This window comes from Saccostrea echinata, unplaced genomic scaffold (assembly GCF_033153115.1).
Source record: "Saccostrea echinata isolate AGI-Se365-2 ecotype Australia unplaced genomic scaffold, CSIRO_AGI_Sech_v1 ptg000004l, whole genome shotgun sequence".
NCBI classification, from domain to species: Eukaryota; Metazoa; Mollusca; class Bivalvia; order Ostreida; family Ostreidae; genus Saccostrea; species Saccostrea echinata.
In genome coordinates, this window is record NW_026889753.1 from 11,305,305 (window position 1) to 11,318,321 (window position 13,017).

Below are 13,017 nucleotides of genomic sequence, written 5' to 3' on the forward strand. Positions count from 1 at the left end.
TTCCAAATTTGGATACCGGGTATCATATGACTCCAAGTAAAAACAATTATGACAGAAGTCTGCTAACTTTCCGAACAGCTCTCGTACATTTAGATAATTAGTATTCTTAAAAAAATATGTTTAAAAAATTTTAATAACACCGTGTAAAAAATGCACATGGATCTATTCATTCAATGTATATGCGATATTTTAATAAGTGACTTTGAGGGATGGTTCCTTTAATTCACTGATCGAGATTTAAAAGCATAACCAATCTGACAGAGTTTTTCTTTATGTAATCTTTAAAATGCCTTTAATAAAGCTCCTTTTATTCTCTGATCCAGAGATTTAAAAGTTTAACCAAATCTGACAGTTTTTTCTTTATGAATAATCTTTAAAATGCATAATGAAATTAATGACAACTATACCTGGCTATATTAGTTGTATAGATTTTTTTTCAGTTTCAGTTGAGTACACTTCATGAATACATGTACATGTATGTCCTTTCTTCTTGTAATATGAACATCCTTAAGCTTGCAAAAACTTCTACGGGCTTAGTGGCTGCTGTTATTGGCTGCTAGCTTCAGTCTAGTCAAAAGGTCTACCTAATCATATGCATGAATTCTTATTTAGAACCTGTGTCTCCCAGATTGACATATTGTCAGTGAGTTATGTAGAAAACATCATTGTTGAAATCTTGGGGTAAATCCCTTGGTTTGTCCGGTGGGATTGTTTCTCCGCGTAAATCGTTGACTTGAATTTGACAATTTTGTAGATCTTGTTCAGGATGAAGGGTGTATTTCTGTCGATCATCATTCACTGCGCTTTCGAAGGTAGGTATGCTCAAACTCATAAATGCATATGAGAGGTCCTTAAAATTATTTATCATGATGCCAATCAATTTAATTCAAATTGATTGTAAATAAAAATATATATTTTCCTTTGTAAAATTACTTTAATTTCACGTTATGCAATGTTATATCTTTGAAAATGTTTGTAGGTTCGTCAGGCGCGTTTACAACAACACTTGCCACAAGCATTCACGCTGATGTTCTTGGTATCTCTTACAACAATCACGTGAGACCCTCTGACGTCACTAATATCAGTATCGAATTTGTCCTCTTTTCTCTTAATGATCTGGTAACTTCATCAAACATTTTTATCGAGTTAATTTTCATATCTTTTTCACATTCTAAAAATACAAGCTACAATGTATCATAATGATATTTGTATGCTCATTATGATAATATATAGAATTATCCGAATGCAATTTCATGTTCATTTTATAGGACATGAAAAGTCAGACCATGTCAACTTCTGGATGGATGACGGTCGTACGTATATTACATGTCTACCAATCTATCTAAATCCTCTCGTACGAAACATATATAATAATCTGAAAGGAATGAAGAAAGGGGGGGGGGCATTATTGACTACTAAATACATGAATATATTAAGTAAACATATGATTATTATGGTATTGTTTTTAAATTGACAACATTCAGCTGATTGCCACGATTTCAGTGATAAAACTTTGGTCTTGTGAGTTATGGAAAAGGACTACTCCTTGGAAGAGAGGGTCTCCCGAGGTAAGACAAGAGGTCATGGGCCACATCACTCACCTGACTCGACTTGGCCCTTCTGCTATTCAGAAGAGGATTCCTTTTTTTGGTCCTATCATCCTTGGGGTTTTAAACAAAGTTGAATCCGCACTACTGAGGATGTTTGCACATTTTTCTGGCCCAATCATTCCTGAGAATATTTAGATGACCGGTACCGTACCAAATTATCTTTTATATAATATTTTCTTGTATAAGAAGGGCGTGGTTCTTCAGTTGTATAAACTTGACTTCCCTCCACTCGATCAAGGATGCTTTGTTGCAAGTTTGGTTGAAATTGGCCTTGTGGTTTAGGAGAAAAAGTTGAAAATATGTGTAAGTTTACAGATGACACACAACAGACGGATAGACAGATGGATGCCAGGTACACTTAATTTGAGCTTAAAAGCTTCTTGAGCCTTTGTTCAGGTCTCAGTGCTAAAAACCTTAATTGATCCACACAGATAGGAAATGTTTGAGACCTTAGACACTCTATTGCTATCCGTTTTCGTCCGTCGTCGTGCGACGTGCGTCGTGCGTTAATATTTATTTTCAGCTTCTCTTAAACCGCTGAACCAATTTCAACCAATTTTTACATAGAACATCTATGAGTGAAGTGTGAATTTCATGGTCCATGCCTCCTGGGGCCTTAGAGATGGGCCCAAAACCATTAAAATGAGTGCAATTTTTAAAAATCTACTTTCTTACTCCAGGACATCAAGCAGTCAATCTGTTTGCATGATTTTAATAAGCATTGAGCCCTTTACCAATTTTGTGAAATTCGTGGCCCCAGGGTAAGAGATTCTGGAGTACATATTGTGAAAATGCATGAATCTTTTTTAAAAAAATTCTTTTTTCACTTTGTATCTAAAGCAGATAGACGAAGTGTATGGTTATGATGATTAGGGTGCCTCTTCCAAAATTGTGAAATTTGTGGCAGGGGTTCTGCGGGAAGGAGGGCTCTATTGATTATATAATTGATTTTACATATATTGAATTGAATATTTTATTCCAATTTATTCAATACTCAAGAGCTTGCTCTGAGTATGATCAATTTTTAAACCAGGTTGGCTACTAACAAATAAGTTGATGTTACAGTGATTTCAACAAACACGTTTAAAATCAGCATTTCGTGAATTCGATTGTCGTAATAATGACGTTGTTAGCAAATATAGCCTAGCATTGGGTCGAATGTTGCCTGACATACATGTTTTTCATACCAATTGTTAGGTCATTAATACTACAAAATATTCCGTCAAACTGATCATTAAATAGGGCTCACGGAGGGTGTGACCAGTCAACAGGGTATGCTTACTCCTCCGGGGCACCTGATTCCAATTCTGGAATTTATGCACTGTTTACAGATTTGAATTGTTTGTGGGATTTTTTTAGATCGATCACCGTTTGTTATATCACCTTTGTCATTTGATAAAGTGCTCCTTGCTTTATCAAAATCATGCCAACTGACTGACTGTTTGGTTTGATATCCAGGGCTAAAGATTGATTTTGGTCACACCCCTCAGACCCGAGGAACGAAGACATTATGAAATTCACCTTTTAAAATATTAATTATAACTAAAACTGGCTCAGGTATTTCCAAAGAAGATGCTAAAAAGCTCGTAACTTAACGGACGAGGCACGACGACAGATAGTAATAGGTCACCTGAGTGACTTGCTTTTTCTAAATCTTTGTCTCTGAATTCACGAGACTGTGCAAATGATGATGAATTTTAATGAGATCTGTTACTTGTAGAAATGGAAAGATCCTCGCCTGGTATGGACAAAGGCGTCATACGGCGACATAGAATACATCTACACTAAACAGGACAAAATATGGCGACCAGAACTTATCATTGACAACTCGTAACTATAATATATATAACAACTATATATATATATATATATATATATATATATATATATATATATATATATATATATATATATATATATATATATATATATATATATATATAATTTTTTCTATTTTTTCTATTGTATTAAAGGCTGTCTTAATTAATGCTTGAACTGCCCAAGCACAATTTAATGGCATATTCGACGAGGAAACTCATCAGACTCTGCCAACAATTTGATATAATGTGCTTAATACATAAAACCCAGTTTTATCTGTATTGAACAATGTATTTTTCAGAGTTGGAGGGATGGACCCAATTGGTCACGATCATTTATTTTTTAAAGTAAAGAATACAGACGAGGTTCGTTGGGACCCTCCAGGACTTTTTGTCACCCATTGCGATATTGATATCGCCTATTATCCATTCGACTACCAAATGTGCAAGATTGAAGTCACTAGCTTTGCCTTCACAACAGAGGTAATGATCCTAAACAAATCTAGAAACACGGTCAATTCGCAGGATTTCAACGAAAACGGAGAGTGGATCTTATACTCATCGCAAGTTGAGGAGCGGATTTTGGAAGAAAATGAGGAAAAATTTTCCCAGCTGGAGTTCCAGATCATTTTCAAGCGGCGCCCAGGGTATTACCTGGCGAACATTGTATACCCAGTAATACTTATTTCTTTGCTCACAAACCTAAGTTTCCTCTTGCCAGTGGATTCTGGAGAAAAGATTTCCTATACTCTGACAGTCCTTCTAGCTCTGGTAGTGTTACTAATGCTCGTAGGAGAAAGCATGCCCGCTGCTTCAAAACATACTCCTATCATAGGTAAATTCTTTAAATTCCTTTCATTTCATCCTATATCGTAACAAAATCTTCAGATCTTTATATATCTTTTTAAAATGAGTTTAAAATATTCTCTAGAATTCATTTTTTTCAGACTTGGACTGCTTGCAATTTAAAACACAGGCCTCTTGGCCTTAAAGGCCCCCTGAGTATCATTAATTTCTCAAGCTTTGGTCACTTTTCATCGTCGCAAACCACGGTCAAAATCTACGATCCTCTCCCATTCTGTAGGAGAGAGCTATACTAGTATGCGGACTCCGGACCCTATCTTTTACCCCACTTTTGGGCCCTATCCGGAACTGGAACTCTGGTTTTACATTTTGATGAGGACACTATAATCATTAGCATATTAATTGTAGCTTGTCTTATAGATGTTCAGGAGTATTAAAGAAGATAATGTACAGTGAATAACGAATTTAAATATATGACCAACTGAATAATGAATTTAAATATATGACCAACTTACGCCCACTCTGAGGCCAAACTCCTGGTCCCAGTGGACATGAATTTCATACTCTTTGTAGAAGGCTAGCTGCTCATAATAATCACGCAAACAAATTGCCAATTGGATGTCCATGAATAAATTAAGATTTTCAATGATGCTACTTTGAAATAATTTCAAGATATGACCAACTTCACACCATCCTGGACATGAACCATGGGCCAGAGGCCACAAAATTTGGAAAGGGATAAGAGTTACTAGTAATCATTATCATGTAAAACAATTTGTCAACTAGATGTCCATAAGTAAAGAAATGTAATGGATTTTCCAATATATAATCATTAATTGAGACCCACTCTGAAGCCTGAACCACAGATCAGTCGACCATGAATTTCTCAATTTGGTAGAGGGCTTAGTGTTTATCATAATAATGGAAATAGGTTGACTGAATAATGTTCAAGAGTGAAGGAAACTTTCAAAGATGTACTTTTTTTAAGGTCACCTGAATAAACTCAGGTGACCTATTGCTATCTGTTTTCGTCCGTCATGCTTTAACATTTGAACATTTTCAACTTCTTCTATGAAACCACTCAACCAATTCAACGAATTTGACAAAAAGCATCTATGGGTGAATGGGAATTTAAAAAAATGTGAATTTCATGGTCCCTGCCTCCCTGGGGCATAAGGGCGGTGCCAAAACCACTAAAATTAATGCAATCTTTTAAAATATTCTTTACTCCTCAACATCAAGCAGTCTAACTGTTGGCATGATTGTAATAAGCATTGAGCCCTCTACTAAAATTGTGAATTTCATGGCCCCTGGGTCAGGGGTTCTGGTGTAACGGCAGGGCTCAAATGATTATAAAGTAAAAATGCATTAGTTCATGAAAAATCTTCTTCTCTGCTTCTGGAGACGTGTCGTCAAACCTTAATTCATTAAAAATCTTCTCATCTGCTCGTGGGTACTAAGCAAACAAACTAAATGCATAGTTATCATGAGGAAGGGTATCTCTTCCAAAATTGTGAATTTCATGGCCCCAGGGTCAGGGGTTCTGGTGTTAGGGCTGTAATAACCTCTAATGAGTGTAAGGTTATATACTCAGTATACCAATAACAGGTACTTTCTGCAGTTGGGAATTTCTGCGATTTGATCCATGAAAGGTAGCAAATTATTTTCTGCGTTCTACGGGATATGAACGCCAAATTCTAAGGAACAAGTGTAAACTGCCATGTTTACGTTTTATAAATTCATTTAAAGGCATATTGATCAAAGGTGCATGAGAACTGTTACTAAGCTGTACTATCTTGTATTTAGTCTTAGTAAACTATTTTTCAAAACCTTTCTATTTCATACATTCATAAGCTTAATTCTTATTTTCAGAATACAGAGTAAGAAGTTATGAAATAACATTAAACCAGGTTGACTGACATACGCACTACTTATCAGACTTGTATATGAAATATCTGAATTAAAATGGAAGAAATATTTTGCGATTGTAATTTGTTTGGATTTGTCCCACAATTCCGCAAAAATTGGACAACCTCAGAAAATACCTGATATATAGTAGTAGAAATGTATGTATTCTTTGAAAATCTTCCCCTCTGCTCCTGGGTACTAAGCAAACAAACTAAATGCATAGTTATGATGAGGAAGGGTGCCTCTTCCAAAATTGTGTACTTCATGACCCCGGAGCAGAGTAACAAAACTAACAATGTACATAGTTATTTTGAACAAGGCTGCCTCTTCCAAAATTATAATTTTCATGGCCCCTGCGTTAGGGGTTCTGATGTTAGGATGGGGCTCTATTGATTAATAGCGAAAATATAGTTATTCTTTGAAAATCTTCTACTCTGCTCCTGGGTATGAAACAAACTAAGTACACTGTTATGATAAGTGATAGGGTCTCTTCCAAAATTGTGAATTTCATGGACCCAGGGTCAGTGGTTCTGGTGTTAGGGTGAGGCTCTACTGATTATATAGTGAAAATATATTAATCTTTGAAAATCTTTTTCTCTGCTCCTGGGTACGAAACAGATTAACTAAGTACAATGTTCTGATGACCAAGAGAGTCTTTTTCAAAACTGTGAATTTCATGGCCCCAGGGTCTGTGGTTCTGGTGTTAGGGCGGGCCTCTGTTAATTATATAGTGAAAATATATTAGTTCATTGAAAAATCTTCTTCCCTGCTACTTGGTATGAAACAAACTAACTAAGTACATTGTTATGATGAGCAAGAGTGCCTCTTCCAAAACTGTAAATCTCATGGCCCCAGGGTGAGGGGTTCTGGTGTTAGGGCGGGGCTCTATTGATTATATAATGAAAATGCATAAATTCTTTGAAAAATCTTCTCTGCTCCTGGGTATTATTTAAACAAAGGAAGTGCATGGTTATGATTAGCAAGAATGCCTCTTCCAAAATTGTGAAATTTATGACCCCAGGGTCAGGGGTTTTGGTGAAGGGGGAGGGGGGGCTCTATTGATTATATAATGAAAATGCATAATTACTCTCAAAATATTTTTTTTCTATTCCTGGTTATAAAGCAAAGAAACAAGTGTATAGTTATGATGAGCAGGGTTGCTTTTACAAAAATTTTAAAACTTGTGGTCCCAGGGTGTTTCTCCGAAAGGGGGGGTCTATTGATAACATAGTGAAAATGTGTGAATTCTTTGAAAATCTTCAACTAATTGCATAGTTATGATGATGAGGGTATCTCTTCCAAATTTGTAAATTTCATGACCCTGGGTAATGGGTTCTGGTGTTAGGGTAGGGCTGTGTTAAATCTGTAGTGAAAATGCATTATTTCTTTGAAAATCTTCTCTGCTCCTGGGCAAATTGGAGGCAGCCAGATTAAAAGTTTTTTAGGGTATTTTTACCAGAATTTTGAACATCTGGACCATTTAGTCAAGTGTTCTGGTCCTGGCCAGGGCTCTATTATTTCTTTTTTCTAGGGAGCAAAGTTATTCCTCTTTGCCATTCACCTTTGATAATTAATCACTGTAAATAATGTATTTGAAAGGTTAATAGAATAAGAGAATTATGCAATTATAACATTTACTTTCCTAGTTTTAATGATCAGGTAGACATGGAAATAATAGATGAATAAAAATGAGACAAAAATAACTTATCTTTTTAAATGTTCTTCAAAGGCCAAGAGAGGCCAATGTGGAAGGTGATAATATGGGGTTAAAAAATAGATGTTTTGTTAGTCTGCATGGTAATAGTGATAAATGGGGGACAGATAGATACTAGACCAATTATTTTGTTGATTCTTATCATACTTTTTTTTGGTTTGGGGCAACAAAGCTTCATTTATCAGCTTATGGATCCTCTAAATTGTTATACTCAGGTGACCGTTAAGGCATTTGGGCCTTTTGTTTGAATATGTAGTAGAAATGCATTATTTCTTTGAAAATCTTCTTCTTTGGCCATTGATAATAAGGAAACGTACTAAATGCATGGTTATGTTGAGCAAGAGTGCTTCATCCTAAATTGTGAATATCTTGGCCCCTGGGTCAGGGGCTTTGGTATTAGGGTAAAGCTATATTGAATCTATAGTGAAAATGATTATTTCCTTGAAAATCTTCTTCTCTGCTCCCGGGCATCTCTGCTCCTGGGCATCTAGGAGGCAAATAGTGTACATAAAGTAGTAATAAGAAGGGGTGTTTTTACCAGGTTTTGAAATTCTGTACCCTTTACTCAATTTATTAATTTCTACTGAAAGAAGTTATTCCCTTTGCTATTCACCTATAATATAGCTAATCACTGTAAATAATGTAATTTGTAAGGTCAATTGAATAACAGAATTGTACAAGAAATTTTATGATATTTACATATTGTAATACAAAAGTACTTTCATAGTTTTTTAATGGTCAGGTAAACTTTTAAATAATAGATTAATGAAAATGGGACAAAAATACTATATCTTTGTACAATAAATAATCTTTATAGACTAAGAGAGGCCAGTGTGAGGGGGAATGATATGTGTTAGTTAACAGTGCTCTAGAACTATTGTTTTGTCTGCATGAGGATATTGACAAATGGGGGAAGTAAGGCAAATAAACAGATCAACTTTAAGATTTGTTGCTGAGTACTAAATTAAAATTTTGCTGATCCCTGATCATCCTGTTTCTCTTGCTTTTGGGCAACATAGCTTTATCAGCTTATTTTGTTTTAATCTATAGATCATTACATTATACTCAGGTGATCATTAAGGCCCTTGGGTCTCGTTTTAATACATGATCAACTAAGCCCCACCATAGAGCCTGAACAACGCCTAGAATGCCATGAATTTCACAATTTTGGTAAAAGGAACCGAGTACTTGTTAAAATCGTACAAAGAGTTCGTATGCTGTCCATGAAAACAAAGTAGACTTTATAATATATTCTACATTTTCAATACTATAGTATTTACCACCTAGTCCCCACACTTGAGTCTGAACTCCTGAACCCAGGAGATGTAAATTTCAAAGTTTTGGTAAAGGACTCATTGCTGATTATAATTATGGCACAGTTCAAGTGTTTGATGTCAAGAAATAAAATTTTGAAGATCACATTAACAATGATTAATTTTGATGGTTTTGGCCTTAAACCTCAGGTCCCAGGGAGGTAGAGATCATTATATTTGCAAGTTCTGTTCCCATTTCTCCAAAGATGCTATCAAAATTTGCTCAGACATTGCAGGAAGCTGAAATTGTTAAAATCTTAATTGAGGCATGATTGGCAACACATAAATTATGACAACGGACAAAAACCGATAGAAGTACATCACCTCAGGTGATCTAAAAATTGCAAATCATTCACATAACTGCATTGTACTTTATAAATTTACTCTTTGAATATAATGTGCAAATTTTGTTCTTCTTTGAACAGGAATTTACAAATCCATAATACTGATGATGGCCGCCCTGGGTATATTCATCACAGTGTTAAACCTTCGCCTCTATCTCAACACAGATCAAACAGACGTACCAAAATGGCTTCAATGTTTCACATTCACTGTGCTTCTCAAAATTAATTGCAAAAGCAAGAAGGTGGAAGACACAAAGTTACACCAACTTGATTCCGTAGATGACAAAACAGAATTACAAGAAACCAATGAAGGAAGAAAATCACTGAAGCGTATGATGAGACATCGCTCACAAACTCCAGCAGTTCACACAGAAGTGCATTTTCCATTCCAGTGTAAAGAAGTTTCTGCTTTTCTGGACACTTTCTTCTTTTATTTGTTCAATATCATAAATTTAATAGTAACAGTGGTATTGATAATAATCATAGCTGTATGTGATGTTCCTCCAGTCTGAGGACAAATCAACATTTTTTTTCTTTTGTGAAATTGTTCACTTTTTTCCCACTTTTTATTCACTGTTCATTTTCTTTTCTGTAGTGTATTTTGTACTTTAAAAAAAAAGACAGCTAATTCAGAGAATTTGTGTCCCCTGCTTAAGGAAAAAGGAAGAGCATGTTCAGATCTAAGGGGGGGGGGGGTCAGACCCCCCCCCCTTGGATTTGCAGAATTATTAAATGTACAGTGAAGCAAAAATGCCAATATGGATATAATTATAGATTTGATTGCTTATTCTTTAATATGTGTACAGAAGATTCTTTTTATATTAAATATTTATCACACTGTAATAATGATTTTTGAGAAGTTTGTACACGCCAGACGTCATAACTTCTTCATTTCATATGTTGAATATTATCATTTAATCAAAAAAAATTTCAAAAAAAAAAAAACCGGATAGTCTGGGATTTGAACCCGGGACTTCCCATATGCTAAGCAAGACTTGTGCCCCTGGACCAATGAGGCGATTGCTTATTGTCCGCCACGTGGGGGGGGGGGGAATATTCATTTCGGTCTGTCTGTCCGTCCGTCTGTATTTCTGTCTGTCTGCAACACTTTCGTTTCTGCGCGATATCTCGAGAACCCTTTGAGCTTTTGCAATGAAATTTTACACAACAACTCCCTGTGGCCTAAGGAAGACCCCTATAATTGATTTTGAGGTCAAAAGGTCAAAGTTCAAGGTCGTAAAATCATACATTCTGTCTGTGCGTAACACTTTCGTTTCCGGGCGATATCTCAAGAAGCTTTTGAGCTTTGCAATGAAATTTTATGCCATAACTCCCTATGGCCTCTCTCACCCCTCTCAAAGTGTCCTGCCCCGTTTTTTTTTTTATTGTATTAAAAGTCGCTTGGCACTATATTTAGCACAGGAGCATGTGGAGAGTTAATACATATAATACAGGTTGTCCGCGGACCTTATATTCTAATTACATCTAAGAACTGTTTAGTAAAGGTTAAATTAGACACCATGTATTGTGTAAAATTTTGACAAAATCGAACGTGTATATAAACATTATATGTGAGCTAATGTTTGCATTTAATTTGATGTATAATCAAGTGCGTCTTTGGTCTAAGGGTATGATTCTTGCTTGACAATTAGAAGTCCCGGGTTCAAATCCCAGACGATCCCGTTTTTTTTTTTTTTTTTTGGTTTTTTTTGTTGTTTTTTTTTTGTTTTTTTTTTTGATTTACTAAATGATAGTATTCAACATACGAAATGAAAAGTTACGACGTCTGGCGTGTACAAACATCTCATAAAATCATTATTACAGTGTGATAAATATTCTATATCACATAAAAAGAATCTTCTATACACATATTAAAGAATGAGCAATCAAATCTTTATATCCATATTGGCTTTTTAATTTGCTTCAATATACACGTATACATTTAATAATTCTGCAAATCCAGGGGGATCCGATCCCCCCCCCCCCCAAGATCTGCGCATGCTCTTCTTTTTTTCCCTACTAGATGAAATCCCGTGCAAGCGCGGGGAATTGAATTTACACCACTACCAACAGAAAATATATTGTATAGTTTCTACTGACGGCCTACAGGCTTATAGCAGGAAGAAATACTTTGTACAAAATCCCGCATGAAGTAGATGTACGTCAGTCTCCACCCTCCCCCTCCCCCCTTTTTGTAAAAACTTTTCAGATGCTTTTTATTTCATTTCCGTCAAGGATAAAAGCAGCGAATATGCACATTTTACTGATAAAATGATTTTTGTTTTTGGGAGGAGGGAGTAAAAATTCACTGGCACTTGGGTCTTGGTTTATAAATATGTGTGTACCTTATTGATATGTAAAAAATGTACTTTACTTTCTTTTTACAAATCAATAAGGTACATACATATTTATAAACTAAGACCCTAGTACATGTGTAAAAATGAGCTTTTAACGCCCTGTGAATAGGCCAAGTATTTGATACTGTATTCAGAAAAAAACTGAAATGTATTAAAGCACAGAATTTTACAGCTTTAATTGTATTTGAACAATACCTTATTCATTAATTTTCTCTTTTCATGTAAGCAACTTTATTACGCAGTACAAATTGTTCTTCGGGTTCGTTGCCACGATGCTCTCAGTCAGCAAGGAAATATACTAATTTTACCAATAAATTTATTAGGAAAACCTATTACATACATGTATATGTAATAGCCTTTCGATATATAACAACTTATAATGTTATCAATGGTTTACCATTTTCTTCAATGACCATTCACACAAAGCATTTTTTTATGTTCATACAGCTATTATCGCCTCGTTTTTTCTTTTTAACATCGGGCTCGATGCTATATCTGATGTTCTAGAAGCTTCCGTCAATATTAAGATCGGTGAATGACGAAAATAATTCGCACATTTCCCTTTTTACTCGGTTATCACAACTTATTTCTTTTACATCATTTAAATCAAGTTTTGATTGAATAATTCAGTGATGACGTTTTATGAAATGAATAAACTATTGCTTGTTATCAGTTTCATTAAAAATTGCCAGTAACTTAGATCCGCCAACCGGAAACGCCACCGTACTCACGTTTTTGCTATTTCATGGCTGTTTATAGAAAATGAAAGTAGACTTTTAATTTTATGTACGATACTTACTATGGGAGTGAAATCTCAATATAGTTTACGGACATCAGCTTGTATATAGTGTATTGTTAGAGGAGTAAGTAAGAACTCTGGTGCTCCCGTTTCGGAGTTTATTTGCAAAATTTATTAATTTATATAAGTATAGAAGCGTGGGACACAAATTCTCTGAATTAGCTTGTAATGCAAATTAAATGCAAACATTAGGTCACATATACTTGTTTATATTCAGGTTCGATATTGTCAAAATATTACAACACATATGGTGTCTAATTTAGCCTTTACTAAACAGTTCTAATAAATGTAATTAGAATATAAAGTCTGCCGACAACCTGTATTATATCTAATAACTCTCCACATACTCCT

General features: G+C 35.1%; 1 protein-coding gene across 1 annotated transcript; it reads left to right on the forward strand.

The window, feature by feature from the left end:
- The first annotated feature begins 766 nt into the window (after positions 1-766).
- LOC133178924 (neuronal acetylcholine receptor subunit alpha-3-like) lies at positions 767-10,078 on the forward strand. The gene is made up of 6 exons (XM_061313578.1): positions 767-812; positions 980-1,119; positions 1,269-1,313; positions 3,331-3,440; positions 3,730-4,262; positions 9,592-10,078. The coding sequence occupies exons 1-6, from the start codon at positions 767-769 to the stop codon at positions 10,020-10,022; spliced, it is 1,305 nt and encodes a 434-aa protein (XP_061169562.1). The 3' UTR covers positions 10,023-10,078.
- The last annotated feature ends 2,939 nt before the right edge of the window (positions 10,079-13,017 follow it).